The 17,659-nt window shown below is 39.9% G+C and overlaps 1 protein-coding gene across 1 annotated transcript in view; it reads left to right on the forward strand.

The window, feature by feature from the left end:
* The window catches only part of TBX15 (T-box transcription factor 15), a 97,637-nt gene that overhangs the window by 67,371 nt on the left and 12,607 nt on the right, over nt 1-17,659 (forward strand). The window contains exons 6-7 of the mRNA XM_037814996.1: nt 4,079-4,143; nt 16,091-16,188. Of these exons, the coding sequence (XP_037670924.1) occupies nt 4,079-4,143; nt 16,091-16,188 (163 nt within the window). The remainder of the gene's footprint in view (nt 1-4,078; nt 4,144-16,090; nt 16,189-17,659) is intronic.

Here is a 17,659-nt window from a genome sequence, read left to right on the forward strand (position 1 = left end):
TAGATGTTAACTGTCTTCACTTAGTAGAATAAAACATTGGTGTATCAATGTTGATCCTTCAAATATTGGGGGGCAGGTTATCATAATTGATGTATGAATTCTGAAGCCCAGAAACCACTAATGAGGGGGAAGTACTCTTCCATCTCTATATTTCTAAGATACGTGTGTCTGTCTCAGTATATAGCACTGAATATATGCTTGGCAAATAATTGTCTGAACATACGATTAGTCAACATACCTCTACTACTAGTTTCCTTATATATTTGTGGTTCTGGTTCTTTGGATAAAGTAGCAGTGAAGTAGGAAGAAAGCATTTCTATTTCAGTGGAATAGTTTGTGCTTGTATTTCCCTTTCTCCATTCCCTCCCCCATCCTTGCTGACTGACCCATAGACTCACAGAGCTGCTAGCTTACTGAAGCTATTATTACTATTATTTGCTCTCTCAGTGCCAACTTGGCAGGTCGATAGCAGAGAGGAAGGCACGTCATGCCCAGAGTCTCCTTGTGGAGAATAAGGTGGTAGAGGTGGGAATAAAGTGACTCTATATTCTGCTTTTTCTTGGAAAAATCTGTCGCCAGCATGTCTTCATGGAATTAGCAGGAAATTTCCAACACGAAGTCTTTGTCTTCTCTAAGGGAAAAGACTGCTGAACCTTTTTTGTTTTTTTTTCAAATAGGAAACTAGATTTCAAAGGATGCAATCCTGTTCTCCCCAGGTAACACAGTCTCATTTTTTGAAGAGAATTGGCCACATGAATCAGATAGGAAGTCTGAAACCACAGCCAGATTTGTGCAAGCAAATCCAATAGGATTTCTGAGCCACTCGTTATATCCTAAACTATTGAACCAGTTTAACTCTAACTTTCTAATCAAATCAGTGCTGGCCCTCTTTTACATACAGGCTAAGGCTTTTTTTCTTTATCCCAATGGAAAATTTTTGAGCAATATGGTAAAAAATAAAAATAACCAAGAGAATGTTAATAAGAGAAAGCCCTTTTAGCCTTGGTACTATAAAATCATATACAGGATATTCAAGTTTCATTTTCTTTGCAGGTTTTGTACTATTTATGTCTGCACTGTGCATTGTGAGGTATGCCTCATGTATGTTCCAACTGAGTTCCAAGTGCCCCCTCTCCCCATCCTCCAGCCCCCAAGGTTTCTGGTCTGCAGGGGGAGTTAAGGCACATGTCAGGCTGACTGCTTGCTTCCTTTCTGTCTCATCTTTTCTCATACTCCCGTGAAGTGAAGGGGAGGATTTTCTATTTCTTTTTCTATCTGATGAGAATTAACCTTATTTAAATCTTTAACTTCCATAGGGTTGCTGGGTTTCCATGGCCCAGCTGTTATTTGTATTCCTTTCTGGACTATGGAGGACACTCATAAGCCCTGAGTTAACCAGGCAGACCCTTGATATGGGAACCATGGGACTATTAGGAACCAAGGATTATTGGGGTTGAAAATACATTAGTTTACTCCTCCACATTATTGCCCATTACCCTTGGTATTTGTAGACATAGCCCAAGTTGACAGCACAGACATTAACTGGGACATATTTTGATTCCTATAGCTAAAATTGCTGTCTACTGCCTATAGGGTGATCTAAATGCCTTAACCAGAACAAAGGCTTTCCATGATGTGTCTTCAAGCCGCCCAGCCTCGCCAGCCTTCTCTCTCATGACTTCTTTTCCAATACCCTATGCTCTGGTGGAATTGGACCCCTCAATGTTTCTTGAATATGCTTCATTCCTTTCCACTTTTATGCTCTGACTGATCTAGGGCCTTTCTTAGGAAATGCTTCTCTTATTCCTTTCTCCCCTTCTTGTACTTTTTATCTATTAAAATCCTACACAGCCTTCCAGGCCTGACTCACGTGTTACCTCCAGTATGAAACCTCAGAGCCCTTCCATTTGGAGCAATTGCTACTTCCTCTAAGCTCTCATGGCACTTTGCCTTTATTGTGATTCTTATCACTTTATGTTTTATATTGTAATTATTGCTGTGTATTTGTGCTTTTTTTCTTCTGGATTATAAACTCCGTGGGGGAAAAACTGACTATATACAGCCATATAGTGATTACACACCCTGTGTCATTTGTGTTGTCTGTCACATTGCTGTGCATTCAAAAGACACTTGATAATAAATAATGAGCGACACAATCACACTCTTCATAAAGCTCTCGAAGTCTCACATAAAAGCTTTGAAACAAGTGTAGAGGTGTAGTTTTTCTCTTAACGTTTGGTGGCATTTGTCCATTCAATTTCCATGCAGATTCCTTGGCCTGGAATCCAGTGATTTGTGGGAAACAGGTTTTCAACCATTTCTCCCAGGTGCATAATACAGAATGTCATTATATTTATAGGGGTTGGTGGAGGCCCCCAAAACATGGCAGCAAAATTATATATTAGAAACCCCTATCATAAATGAGTCAGACAGGATAAACCATCTTCAAAGAGAAAATAAAATATTATAACCCTCACTTAAAAAGGAAATTTGGCATGTGGTTTATTGCTGTGGATTACAGAAGAAGAAAGAACTGATTTTAAGTCAAAAACAGAAATGCAGTGACACTCTTTAAACTCAATACAGTATTCAAATGGCAGACACTGGACTTTAGAAAGCCAAACTCAGCCTCCTGCTCTGGTCTATAAAACAGTGTAAAATTGCTTTTGCTCATTATTAGTGCCACATTATTGGTGTGCCATACTGGAGGCAAGGAATGTTTAGGGAGAAAAATAACCTTGAAGTCAGCTTGGTTCTTTCAAGTTGGAGTCTGTTTGTTAGAATCTCACATTGCCTTTTAAAGACTTTTAAAGACTGCGGCTTTGGAAAATCCCACTCTAAGGAAGTGGGACAGAAGAGGGCCTTGAAAAGATGTGCAATATCACAAACGATGTTAGCTGTCCTAGTGATAAGTTCTACAATTATCTGAAATATTAAGATAGTTTTAAATAATGAGATTCCCTTATTTCTAGAAGGACACTCCATTGAGAATGGCTTCCCTTCTCTTCTGAGCCTTCTAGCCCCCACCTCCAAGTCTCCATTGCTTGAAAATACTGAGTCATGAACATCTGGTTTAGACACAAAGGTATCAGAATGCCTCTCATGTCCAAGACTGAAAATGGAAACACTAGAGCACATATGGAATTTGTTGGTCAGGCTTGTTCTACTCTAGAGGTACAAGTGTAACATATACAACGTGGGAGAGTTTGACAGCATGTCACGATGAGATCGAGGAGGACTTGTGTATTGAGTGGAGGTTGAACCAGATGGATCCTAAGGACCCATCTAGCCTGCATGACGCAATTGGATTGGCTGGGTTTGCTTAGACTTAGGAAATTTCCTCTTTGTTCCTTCTGAGTTACTTGAGAGCCATGGAAATTGGATGAGACGGGCTGGATCTTGCTCCATCCAGGTACACATTTGTAGATTTTTCTTTGGGTGAAACCCTGGAAAAAATCTAGTTATTTTTGTGTCTTTTAATTGATCATTTCAGGTCATTAAATGAACAATCCCCACTGGCAAGGAAGGCACAGTTGAGTAAAATGGAAAATGGAGTCAATTGTTTGGATCTTTCAGGCTGAGGCAGATTATCTGGTGGTCTGATGCTTCCTGGAGGTTTACACTGATTGAATTGACTGAATCTATTCCTTCATGATGCACTTGCTTACTCACCCATTCCTTTACTCATTCATTCAACAAACATTTAAAAATGCCTCCTAGATATCACGTACCGTGGACATTACCATTGCTCGGTTTTCCGTTTCAGTGTCTGTCGAGGCAAGTGATTTATCACCACTTTGAGGCTACGAAGGTGAGTAGAGGAGAGATCACAGAGCTGCATTCTAGGCAAATGTTGGTTTTTAGAGAGGAGTGGGTCAGGTGAGTCAGACATCTGTGTGCCAGGCCCAAGTCCCATATCATTTAAATCTCAAATTAAAAGAAAACTAAATGTAAACAACAGCACTTACTAACAGAACGATTTTTTTTTTCAGAATTATTTTTGTTAATGATTTTAGAAGTTACCAAAAAAGAAATCCAGTAATATAAATATAATTCATGGTTTTTTGTTTGTTTCCAGATCACCAGATTAAAAATCGATCGAAACCCTTTTGCTAAAGGATTCAGAGATTCTGGGAGAAACAGGTAAGAATAATAGGGAAAGAAACTCACTGACATTTCTCTTCTATGTGACTTTATTTCCCCCACTCCCCATTGGTGGCCCCTGGTTTATGTATTTGGAAAAACACCTGCAGGCTGTGTCACTGTGTGGACTCATGCAAAGAGAAATGGAAAACAGATCCAAGAACCAAAAAAGCTTCCTCTAAAAGGCTGAATTATCCAAATTCTTTATTAACGCACTCTAAATCACCAAATCAAATCTGTCATGGTGTTTTTTCTTACGTGGTAATTCAGTCCCTTAAAAACATTTTATGGTGATTTATTATCATTAAAAGATATTTTTTTCTGATTAGCATTTTAGATAGTACCTGCAGTATGTCTCATTTATTTTGCATTATCAGGAAACAAGGAATTTGTGGACAAATACAATTTTTCAGAAAATTCTTACCTATAAGAGCTGAACTTTTGTGAAAAATAAATGAAGAATTTTTCCCCTAGGAAATATCTCCAAAATATATTAGACGGTTCCTGCTTTAGTAAAGCGAGTTTATAGAATACTATGTGATCCTTTCTTAATGACCTAAGATTATCATTATGATTAAGTTGCTATTTAGTGAAACTCCTAGAAGTTGCTGAAGCTTGTCTGCTGTTAGCCCCTGTTATAAATGGCCTTAGAGACTATGGTGTTTCTCTGGTTGAGAAGTCTTCTTTCTTCCCTCTGAATCCTTCTAATCATCTTCTTCCTATAAAAAATTAAAATCTGTTACCCACAGAAATTTAGGAGAGAACTGAAATTGCCATGAAAATCAGATATATCTAACATTATTCAATCAGAAACTTTCACTTTTATGTAAACAATACTGAATCAGCAAATATGGGCACTTGCCTTATGAAGAGCATAAGCTTTTTGACAACTGTTTAATATTCAGACATTATTCATAATTTGGGGGCATTTCTTTTCATCTGGATGACTCAGATTAATAGTCATTATGATGCTAGACAAGTGAGACATCGTTTTATTATATTTGAGTATTCTTCCTGCATGTGTTTTCAGATAAACCATATAGTATTGTATTTAGAATCACTTTGTGAAATTATATTAGTACATTGTATTAGAACTCAGATATATGCTAGAAATCAGTTGGGGTGATCATTTCCTTTACAAAAAGATTTATGAAAAGGCATCTTTATAAAACTTCTATAGTATATGTAACATACATTTAGATTTATATGCATTTATTTTATTTACCTCAGAATTTTTTAAGGCCACATCTATTGAGTAAGGTAAAATGCACTTTACACCCTTAGTTTATAGATGACAAAATTGAGTAACATATTCTAGGTCAAGCAACTAGTTGGTGGTAGAGCCACACTGGAACTCGGGTATATGGACTCCAGGCCAAAGGCTTTCCTGTTCCACATTTCTTAGTTTAAAATAAGACAAGGCATTTATGTTCAAGATTTAATCAATGAAGAATGTGTTCCTCTCCCTTCCCTTTCAAATGGACCATCCCATAAGCTGATTCTGGTTACCAGAATGTGCCTGTGAGTTGTTCCTGATGCCTCTTTTTAGGCTCTGCCCTCTGGGCTTAGGGGTGAGGAGGTCACAGAAAGAAACTGGCTGTTCCTAGAGAAGCTTCTAGACCAATGGTGAAGGTGACTCTTTGGGACAGGACATTCAGGAAAGGCTGTTTTGGGAGATAGGCCGTGTGTGACAAGGGCATTTAAGATTTTTAGCTTGGAGTCCATGGATGGATTTCAGGGGTTCTGGGAGCTCCCAGATATTGTAAGCAGACTTGTGGATGAGCAGGTTTGCATTTCTCTGGGGGAGGTCTGTAACTTTCTTTGGATCTGCAAAAAGGTCCAGAGCCAAAAGTTAAGAATTTCTGCATTAGACACAACTATCCATCTCTAGGGGCCAACACACTGACTTTAGTTTTTCAACTATTTCTTTCTTTTTCCTTCTTTCTATATACCCAGTAACATCTAGTATTTGTTTCTTTTCTTCTTGGCACTTTAAAGATGGTTTTGTTTTTCTTTTTCTCTTCCTCCCATTGGAATCCTTATTCTTCAGAGTTTCTGGTCACTTATGCTAAGGTTGAATTTGATTCCCCAATAAGTGCTTTCCTATTAGCAGGGACCTGTCCTTGGAAATTGCCATCTGGGTGTCCTTTGACCATTAATCATCTATATTGCATAGTTATCAAGAAATATGAATATGTCAGTTATTGGGAAGTACTGAGAAGAATAAATTAGGTTAGGAGATGGAGCAAGAATGGGAGCCACTTTTGCTGGGTGGTCAGGGGCGGTCATGATGTGAAATACGTTGCCAGGTACCTGATTCCAGGTAGATGAAACAGCAAGTGCAAAGACAGAAGTGTGCTAGGTGTGTTTTCTGGAACACCAAGGCCTGCTTGACTATAGAGCATGGGTCCATACCCAAGAACGTGGCTCAGCAGTGTGAGAGGTGCAGAGACATGACGAGAATAGAAGATAGGAATATACAGGCTGCAGTGATCAGCATTAGAACTGGGTTCTGAGAATTGGACCTTGAGAATAAGACAACTGTATCTTCAGAGATTTGCTGCCGGCCAGGAAGTTGTGACGATGTCTCAGTTCAAGTTCTGAAGTTCTCTGGTCTCCTTACTGGGCTTGAAGGGACGTTGACAGATCATTTGGCCCTGGCCTGTGGCCAGGAGAAGTGTTATTTGTCTGTTCTCTGTAGGTGGACTGCTCTTCTCGATAAGGACCCAGGAAAGTAGAACTATGGATCCTCATTAGCCCATTTCAGCATTTTGTTTTATTTTTCTTATAGCATGGAAATTCTTCATTAAGTCCCATCAAAACCTGTAAGCTACTTTAAATGCTATTAGTAATTACAAAAGCTCCTTGTGATTGAACAGTTACTATATTCCAAACGCTTTACTTCCAGTTTCTCTAATCTTCAAGACAATCTGTATTTTATAAATGAGGAAACTGAGGCTTGGAGCGGTTAAGCAGCTTTCCTTATATCATGCAGTAGATGCTGGAGCAGGGATTAAAATTCTAGTATACCTGACTTCAAAACCTGTTCTCTTTCCATTCTATCATGCTGACAATTAAAACCTGACTTATTTATGTTCAGCAGATATGAAGAATGGAACACGTCCTCTAAAAACCCTTCATCTATTTAAAGACACTATTCAAGCCACCCAAGACCTTCCCTTTTCCAAGTAAAACAATCTGTATATTCTTAACCTGTCCTTAAAGACTAGTCCCCATGACTTTGTCATCTCCTCTCTAACCCCGTATAAACAAGAGGTTTTCTAGTATAAGACAGGAAACCAGGCTGAGGTTCCCTAGCGGGTGAAACTGTGGTGTAGCAACCCTGAAGTCACCTGTGTCGCAATGGGGCAAGAATGAACTATTAAAAGTAGAAGCTGCTTTAGTCCTCCAGCACTCTGAGAAGCTAGATTAAAATAGGTTTGGTGGCATAAGTACAGATGCCCTGGTGTTTTGTTTTTTTTTTAAAGCTCAAAATTACCCGGTAATACACTTTAATTCTCACTACCTGCCTGATCTGATTAGGGGAAGAATTATTACCAGCTTCGCAGATGGGAAAAATTGTGGGGTGAGAGTATGGAGATATGCTTTGCAAATATTCAGGGAACTGGTGATTCTACATCAGCCTCAGAACCCAGTTTACCATCTTCAACCGGTGTCTCATCTGTTGCCCTTCGTGTGCTAACAGAGAAGTCTTACAAACCTAAGATCCTTCCAATGCATTTTAGATATGCACTGACTCATACAGAAGGGCATGGTTTGATGAGCTGCATACAAATATACCCCAAAACATACGGATTACATTTCCTTTAAAAGTACAGGGGCTTGAAAATTAGGAGGGGGGAAGTGATTGGCCAATGTTTTTTGGTTTTGCAGAACACAAAACATTTGTGGAACACTTCAGAGTTACAGAATTTGCCAAACCTCAAACCAAAACATGTTCAGGTTTGTCACTCTCAATCCATCCCAGCACAACCCTGAGGCTTGGGCAGGGAGGACTGTGAGAGGAAAGATGGGGAGGACACAGCCATCCGCCACACTCTCTTAAAACGCCTTGTGTGAGTGTGTCTTAGCCTGCAAGCCTCTCACACTGCAGTGCCATCAGAGTGTTGTACCAGGCTGACAGCAGGGTCCTTCCCAGTAAACAGAAGAATGCTTGAGGGAGCTGTGGTGGAGCATACCTATTTCCTATCCTGCATATTTTCATGGAAAGGGATATCTGTGGAGAAGTACTCCTGGCTTCTTAGAGCCTCATCCTTCCTCATTTCTCTCAATGAGAACTCACAATAGGTCCCAGATAGCATGGCGCTTCAGGAGCCCAGAGAACTGGTGCAGATGAGAGAAAAACTTTTTTCTGGAGTTCATGTTTTTCTCTATGGAGTCCATCCTTGGAGACCTGAAACCAGGATACTCAAATTCCACAGCACAGAAACTGCCAGAAAGGAGCCAGTGGCAGGCACTGTATCATGGGGAGACACGTTTATACGGTTGAGTAATTTTAATGGGTCGCCCTGCACTGAGAAAACAATAGGACCAGCAGGAGGAGGTGAAGAGGAAATCTGAGTCTAAGCTCATTCTCAGAGTGTTTGCAGCCAGCACTGCTGTTTGCTGGGAATGTGGCTGGCAGCAATCCTTCTTGGTGCCCAGTGCCCCCTTATATAACATTGCAGGGGACGGTGATCTAAACATGGAGCCACTATCTGTGTTACGGGAATGGATGTATTTGTTTGCTAAAAGAGGATGTTTAATGAGGATGATAAGTTAACCCAAAAAAGGGAACTGATCTCTAAGGGTGGTGGGGAAGATATTTGGGAGTTAAGGAATTTCTTGTGATCCCTTCTTAAGTAACTGCTGCCCCAATGCTGTGTGCATCGAGTGAGGAGCCGCTTCTCTCTGGCACAGACAGGAACCGTCTGCCACAGGCCCAGTGCCTCGTCACAACACCCACCAGAAAGAGGAGTGTGAGACGAGGAATCAGAGTGCCTAAGTAATGGTAACAGACCATTAACCCCATGGCCAGTTCATCTGTGCTTGGCTCTGAAAGAATGAACTTATATCTGGGACTAGGGGAGGAAAGGTACAGGGTAAATCTCGATTAAAATCAGTTAGTAGAGTTCACTGTTGTAACCAAGTAACTCAAATCTCATCTACTCCCTTATCTAGCTATGAAGCTGAACATATGCAATTACTATATTTGTAGGTAAAAATGGTAAAATACCAGCAAGTTACCTCAAACATTTACTTCTAGTCATGTAGATGAGTATACAAGTAATTATTTGTAATTATTTCATGCAGTATCTGTCTTCCAAGTTGTGCATCATTTTAACCTCTGAGTTGATCAATATCTGTGCAGTTTTTTCCCATTTTACTGAACGTAAAACAATACAGTGAGATAATGGCTTTCAGAATTTGCAGATTCAGCCAGTGAGCTGCACTGCATGCAGGGAAAGATTTCACTCTCCTCTGGTAGGCACAGCTTGCCAGTCAGCAGACAACCTTGTCCTCCTCCACCTCCAGGTCCTTGTTACTCTTGAAGGGTCACGGAGCAAACTTAGAACCAGTCAGCTGGCTACTTGCCTTCTCTCAACCAGCATGACTTTCCAAGTGTCTTCCTCATTTCAATTTCTGTATTTTCATTTGTTTTCCCTAGAGCCTTTGGCCATATTTTCCCAGGCAATTTCATCCTACTCTTTCCTGGCAGTATTACTAATCTCCGTAGATTTTGCATACTCTTAGGTTATCCGTGGCAGGGTTGGCTTCTGCTGTTTAGCAGATCTATGGATGTGACAGTGTGGGCCTCTCCTCTCAGGCGCTGCTGTATCTGCAGTCCAAGGTAGCTTGCTTCTGTACTGGATTCTGGCAACAGCACCCTGCTGGACCACTGTGATCCTTCCAAGCCATGGCTGTTTATCATATCCCCTGGCTTATGGTCTTTCAGCCAATATTTAACATTTTTTCTCTGCCTTGTTATTTGTTCTCCCCCCGTCATGAACTTTTTCCTCCATTGTCTTCTTGGCCATGTGGCTTTGCCAGGGAGAGTTGGCAATTGTTTTATTATCTATGGCTCTTGCCCAGGGATGGTGTCATCTAACAGAGTGACGTCTTTTTAATGGTTAACATATTGGAGTCTGCAACATCTGCAAGATAATGAGGCCTACAGGGGCTTGAGGGACATGTTTTTCGTTCTTTGAGGAGAGAATGAGAAGTGGAATTAGGTACCATACAGCTCCCTTCTCATTTAATCCAGAGCCAGAGGACTGACAAAGCTTTGAATTCCAATGAAGTAAGAATGTTTTGTCCTATTATAGGACACAACTTGAGAAGAATGGCTGGATTTCTTTTGTTTAAGTTAGACTAGTGGCCCCCAGTCTTTCATTATGTTTTCTCTCTATGATAGATTTTTGTCTTTAATCAATTTGCACTTATTAAATAGCAATTAGGGGGAAGTATTGTCATTATCTCCATTTTATAGATGGAGAGACATAGACATGAAGGAGTTACATAACTTGGCCAAAGTTGTATTAATAAGCAGTAGAGTTGTGATTTGAACTCAGAGCCTCTGACTCCACAGCCTATGCCCTTAATCACTTTGCTGATTTGTCTCTCATGTGATCTAGCACCACCAAATTAAAGTTAGACCATTCCAGTCAAATGCAAAGAAATTTAATATTTTAGTTAGCCTCCTCTTTGTCATCATGGACTTTTATTATATTTCTTGAGTCAGTGAAAACTCCTGCAAACTGCTTTTACTAACTATTCAGACTCTGAGGGGTACAGGAAACAAGTTTAACTCAACTCCAAGAGTCTGTCCATTGGATGCTGTTCTTTCAAGCCATTGCAAAGAACATCAATGACAGCCTCTTTACCTTGTAGGTATACATATTATACCATTGAAAGCCAAGTTTTGAATGATGTTTTTTTTAGTCAATTTGTGGACCTCTGCTAAGAGGTCTTTTAGAATGTTCCCAGATAAAAAATACCCTGAGTAATCTGGAAGTAGGAACTGACTCCAGATCCAGTGAAGGAGACGGAAGTATGGAAGGTTTGACTTTACTTCAGTGAAGCAAGGACAGTCTAAGAAAGAGGATTAGAAAGTTGAGTTAGGGTGATTATATCTGAAACGAGTATATTATGTTCTGTGCCTTTTCAAATACTTGAAAAAGGAAGGGAAAGGAAAGGAGATAAGGGGCAAAATACCACCATGGAATAAATCCAGGTCTCTGACATGGAATAAAGATCCATGCTGTCCACTCTCCATCTTGCACCCTGAGCTCCAGTCACTCTGATCTATTTTCATACCTCCATACCTCCAAGTCTTGGTACATACTGTTAAGTCTACCAGGAAATACCAGAAAATCCTTTCCTGCCTCTTATCTGTGTGCAAAATTGCTCAATATCCTTTAATATTGAGTTAAATTCAGGCTTTTTGTGGAATCTTCCTTGAGTTTTCCAGCTATATTAATGACTCCTTGCTTAGTGTTCTGTGACATTTTCTATATATCTCCAGTGTAGCATCTATCACACAGTTAAGAAATTAGTCATTTTCATGATGTTCTCTGTTTGTTGATCAGGAATTTCCTAAAGAGTAAAGACCCATTTTTTTTTTGTCTTTGTATCTCCTGAAACAAGTAGATAATTGTTGAATAGATGAATAAGTTTTTTCTGATTGGATACCTCCGTTATGACTCCAAGATCCCTTTCTCAGTAGGTTTCCCCTAGCTTTTGATGGGCTTCAATTGGAAGAAGACCAGTCGCTTCATCAGTCCATACATATGTTCCCTGTGCTGTCCTGTCACCAACAAATAGTATGGGGAAGAGTCAAACTGAGTAAGAAAGTCAGAACTAAAGGAAAAATAAACAGAAAAAAAACATATAAAGCAACTCTCTATCTCAAGACAAATTAAAAGTAGAAGCTATCCATTTGTGTGCTATCTAAGAGGATCATTTAATTGCTGTTACAATTATTAAATATTTACCGAACTCCAAAGGGATGATCCCACCACTTTTTTGGAATGAGAAGGTTGAAAAGATATTTCTTTACAGTCTGGCTCCTTTCCAAAGCAGTTGATCTTCAGGCATCATCAATTTGCAGAATTGCTCTTTGGCTTGCTTCTTCTCCTTCTTTTCCTCCCCTCCCCTTCAGCACATTCTGTTGGTTTGGCCACTAAGCAGACTGAAAAGTCTAAAGAGAAGAGTCCTGGAAATCAGAGAGGTGATTACAGCCAAAACTGAACAGAGGTGGTTTGGATATGGCCTCTGTTGTCGCTGGAGCGAACAAGGGAAAGTAAGCGAGAGGAGGACTCTTGCCAATCTGATCATCTCTGATTGGAAACCTCAGAGATGACATCAGGTCTTTGGTGCACAGCAGACTTGGAGAGGCCCACCACGTGGAACACGTTAATGACATACAGATACCTAAGACCCCTTTTTTCATCTCTTCTCTTAGACAATTAATTCACTTTTTTGGAACCTTGAGATACAATTTTACAAAACTATAGTAAAATGATGATGAATAAGTAGACAATGTGTAGCACAGGGTAAACTTTGAATAGATATCTAAGTGGCTGAAGTTGTTAATGTGTAGTTGTAAAGGACCTGAGGAAGAGAACATGAGGGGTAGAAATGACTCGCCTCTGCTGGGGGGCGTGGGTGGGTGGTTGGGTGGGGGGACTGAGGCTCTGCTGAAGGTTACAGATTCCATGGCCAGAAAGGAAGAGGCAAAGGGAAAACTAAAACTTCCCTGAGATGAGTCAAGAAAGGCATGATCAGCCATAGAAACTATTTACAAACCTCCAATCTTAGAAGATTCTTTCTGTTGTCAGAAACTTGATTCTACACCAAGTTGTTTTCCTGAGTCTTAAGATTAGAAAACTGGATGTTGGTTAAAGTTTATAAAATAACGACTGAGTAATAAAAGATAGGGTGGAAATTAATTCCTCTACTTAGTAATTCAATTCATATCTATTGAGATCTTGTTATGTGTCAGGCACTGTGCTTGGCACTGGGACATGGAAAAATATGGGGTCCAAAGCTCTCTAGGTACATACATGTTAGTGTGGAGAGCTGTGAGTTATCAAATACTTACTGTGCCATGGTGATTCACCAAAACCTAATACATAAACTAGTACTTTCTAACAATTAGATTTGTCCAATGAAACTTAATAGAGTTTAAGGACAAATAAAAAACATGACACAATAGTAAAAGTAATAGGATTAATCTTTCTAAAAAGAGATACTTTTTGAATATATAAATACGTTTAGTAAGAGTCTAGGATAAATCTCTGTGAGATGGATCCGCAGTGGATCAGTAAGGTGAGGTTAGAAATGTGTGGTCTTAACCATTGTTTCTTGATAGTAATATCTCTCCCATACCCAGTGAACAAAAAGGACCCCTGCTGTGACACTGTCACAGATTATTGGACTGGATGGACCATGGCTGTATCCACATGTGGCATGTTGTACATTATAAACTACATTCTTAATAGCTGAGGAAGGTCCCCCTGATGATGATGATGTGGCAGGTGGACTCTTTGTAGGAAGCATTTGTCCTTTTCACCATTTGCCCATTGGTAATGGAACCACAGTGTGCAAGTTACATCAGAGATTTCAGCCAAATATCAGAAAAGAATTTCTAGCACATCTGTCAAAACAAACAAACAAACAAACAAAAACTACACACACACACTCACACACACAAAGCAAACCAGAATAGTTTCTTGGGAAATATGCCAACAGAGGCTGGATAACCATCCAAGATGCTGTCACGGGGGTAACAGCAGATGACACATGTGACCTTTCTCAACTTTTAAATCTATGATTCCATAACTTAGACTTGCAGTTTTATTTTAGATTTGGGTTAAATGGTCATTCTCCTGTATAGAATTGGCTGCTTAAATAAAATTATTGATATCTTTGCCTCAGCCTTTTTGCTTATTATAAGAGTGAAACCAAAGTTCATTTATATATTTTTCCAATAAATATGATACTGCCTATATATCATTGTGTTGTTGCTACTTCAGTCTTCTAGCACTGTATTATGAAACGAGACGGGACGTTCTTTGTCCTTGAGGTAATATTTTGCTCTCATCATTGGTACACATTCCTGGGAAGAGTGGAATAGGAGGTGGAACAATAAAGACCCTGCCATTTGCGGCGAGCTTCCTGTGCCATTAAAAGGAATCCTAAGATGTCCTGGTGGGCAGCCAGCATTCCAGAACCAGGCAGTAAGATCTAAGCCTGGCCTGTCTATTTCTTCCATCCACTTAATCTCAGCACTGCTTATCTGCCTATCCCCTTATTGTTCTGAACTCTCTAATTGCCTGGGCCATTTCTCTCCACAAATAGTTTCATGTACTGTATTCAGCATTAATATAGGGTGACTATGTGGAGATGTCTTCTATTCCTACTTCTAACAGATTAACAGCTAATAAACACCATGCAACACCCTCTCCTCTGAACCTCTTCTTAAAATACAGAGTTCAGTTTGCCAACATGGGTGTATTTAAAGCCTCCAAGATTCCAGGGAAGACTTTAGAAAGTTAACTCTGCAAGTAAGGCATGTTCTAAGAGGAAATTTTCCAACACAAAGGACCAGTCAGTATATCAGCAGCTCATCTGAGAAGAACCTCAGAGGATCCTATAGTCAATTATAAGGAAAGGATATTTGTTTTCATTTAAAATGAAATACTTCTCACTTCACTCTTGGTATGCAGTGCTGAAGAGAACTCTGGAAATGTGTTACCTAGGGAGAAGAGGCAGTGTAAATTTCATCCAAAAAGGGAAACGTTTTCTTTTCCGGGAAGGGACACGATGCTACTTTCCAGTGCTATTGCTCTGAAAGCATCTATGCCACTTTTTCTTCTCTACCTTCCTCCTCCTATCTACCCCACAGTCCCTGCATGTCTTCTCCCACTGCACTTAGATAGAAGTGAAGCTGTTAGCTTTAAAGAGAAGTCAACAGCAGCAGCTCTGTTCAAAGCTTTTAAAAAACCTAAGCAGTACAGTAACCTTAATTGAGGACATTAAATATCAGCAATAATGTATCTGACATAACCTGTTAATTCTGTTAAGATGATGTTTATCAGCATCTCACTTTACATATTTAGTAGAGAGATAATTAATTGAAGGGTAAAATAGACAGGGTGAACATAGTCCAATTAATGGAATTTCAAACATCAATGACCAAGAAACGTTAAAGGAATGTACTTGTAAAATATTGGACATTTCCTGAAGTCTGACAGTCCCCAAAATATGCCCCTCTAAGACTAGCTTGACTCCTAGATTACAAAAATACAGATAAATATTTGGAGAAATGTATTAGTCTTTTTTGCCTGAGGTAAAATTTCTGGGAACAAGCCCTTTCTTTGCCTTCAAGTGGAAACTCAAGTGTATTTGATTGCTTACCTCTCCTTTCATTTCCGTTGCCCTGCTTGTCTGTGTTGATTTCAGAAACCTTTAAAGGCACAGCAGTTTGACAGTTTCCTTGACTCTTTCCATAGCCGAGGGGTGGAGTTGACTGGGAAAAACCATGTCAGTGCACCATGGTAATGATGACGTCTTCTTGTGCTAGAGAAAAAGTCAACACTATGCTCTATTCATCTGTACTCATGACATTAGTTGTCTTGACCTTTAACACTTAACATTGTTTTTTTCATGCAGAGCACAAATCTTTTGAAGAAAGGTCAGGATGAAATGCCATCATAGTCCTAGATTTGTTTGCCAACCATCTGAAGTGGGTTAATTTGTTCTTCTTCCTGCAATCCAGAGTCACCTGAACCTTGTGCTTTTCCAGACCAGTTGACCCTGGTGGTGATATCTTTCAGTGCCTAGGCTTGAATTACTTGTTAGACAAACCACTGTAGGATCTCTAAAAAGTCACTGTTTTCCTTGGGATGATTTACAACTTCCTTCACTGGCCTTTTCTCTACAGAACCGGCCTGGAAGCCATCATGGAGACTTATGCATTCTGGAGACCCCCCGTGCGCACACTCACCTTTGAGGATTTCACCACCATGCAAAAGCAACAAGGTAAACCCCTGGAGTAAGGGCTCTGCCTGGTGACAGGGTTGGGGAAGAAGTGGGAGTTGAACTGGATATAGCAAATCTTGCCCATGCCAAGCTTGTGTTACATCGACTCTCCTGGAATGAAGAGAACTTGGTAGCTCTGTAAATAATCAAAGCATTGCCACTTGTGCAAAAAAAAGTGGTACCCGAGGCAACATTTCGCCTGCACTCAAAATCCTCTGTCCCTTTTAAAAGCAAGGTTATATGTTTACGATTATGATGTTGATGGGATTATTATTACTATCACTAAGCATTCCTAGAGCCCTGATATTTGAAGAGATCTTCATTATAACTTCATTCATTCCTCATGGTAGCTTTATTAGTTTTGTTATCCTAGTTTTATACATGAGAAACATAAACATAGCTCCAGCATTGAGGAGGGGGCTACTGCAAGCCCACCTGAACCTTGCAACTTGTGTTTGCTCTTATTTTGCTTTCTATGGGACAAACCCCTATCAAGTTGGTGGGCTGGGGGACTCCTCCTCTCCCCACTCCCCCAACACTGCTTTATGCTTTTCTTCCAATTTCTAATCTCTCTTCCTATGGAACACAGGTTAGGAAGTCTGAGGTCATGTGTCCAAGATTGTTTCTGGGCTGATTTCAACTTCTTTTCTCAGTCCCATCAATGGCTCTCCCTAGTGCAGCACCCATCAATCTAGGTACCTAAGTGAAAGCTTCCAAAAGTGTCAGATGTTTTATGAGTCTTTTTCTCCAGGCAACCTGTGTTCAAAAGTGACACTGATCAAAGGTATAGATGGAGTTTATTCTGTCCCATCAAATGGCCCATTTGGGATGCCATTCTGGGACTTGGTAATATATTATATTACATTCCCTTCTTCAAGGTTCCTCTAGTGTTTTGCACACTAAATTAGGTTTTTGAGGTGAGTTTAGTGATTAAGAACATAAGTGTTAGAGTCAGACACCCTGGGTTGACTCTTAACACTGTCCCTTCCTGACTTTTTAACCCTAGTCAAGTCCTTCAATATGCAAAATAGGGAGAATATAATAGAATTACTGTGAGGGTTACATGAGACACTACATTTAAAACACAGTAAGCACTCAGTACATGGTAGCTCTTGTTGTCATCATTATCATTATCATCTTCATCCTCCATGTTTCTATGGATATTTATGAGGAAGAAACAATGGGGGCAGGGCATATTGCCTTTCCGGTGACTAAATATGCAAACTATGATTAGAACATTCATCTTCATAGGGATCTGGATCTGGTGAGGCAAGTCACCCAGAAGTTCTAGTTTTATAGGTGGGGAGAAATGGAAGCCTTACGTATAAAGCGTCTTGCTTCCCATAAATCTTTAATAGAAGCAGGGTCAAAAAATATTAAGGGTGTTACTGTTGCTTGAGGCTCTCATGGCCCTTAATAAACAGAGAGCTGAAATCTAGGATTGGAAGATCTGTGCCCTCATCTTTGATGG

The sequence above is a fragment of the Choloepus didactylus genome, chromosome 2, assembly GCF_015220235.1.
Source record: "Choloepus didactylus isolate mChoDid1 chromosome 2, mChoDid1.pri, whole genome shotgun sequence".
Taxonomy (NCBI): Eukaryota; Metazoa; Chordata; class Mammalia; order Pilosa; family Megalonychidae; genus Choloepus; species Choloepus didactylus.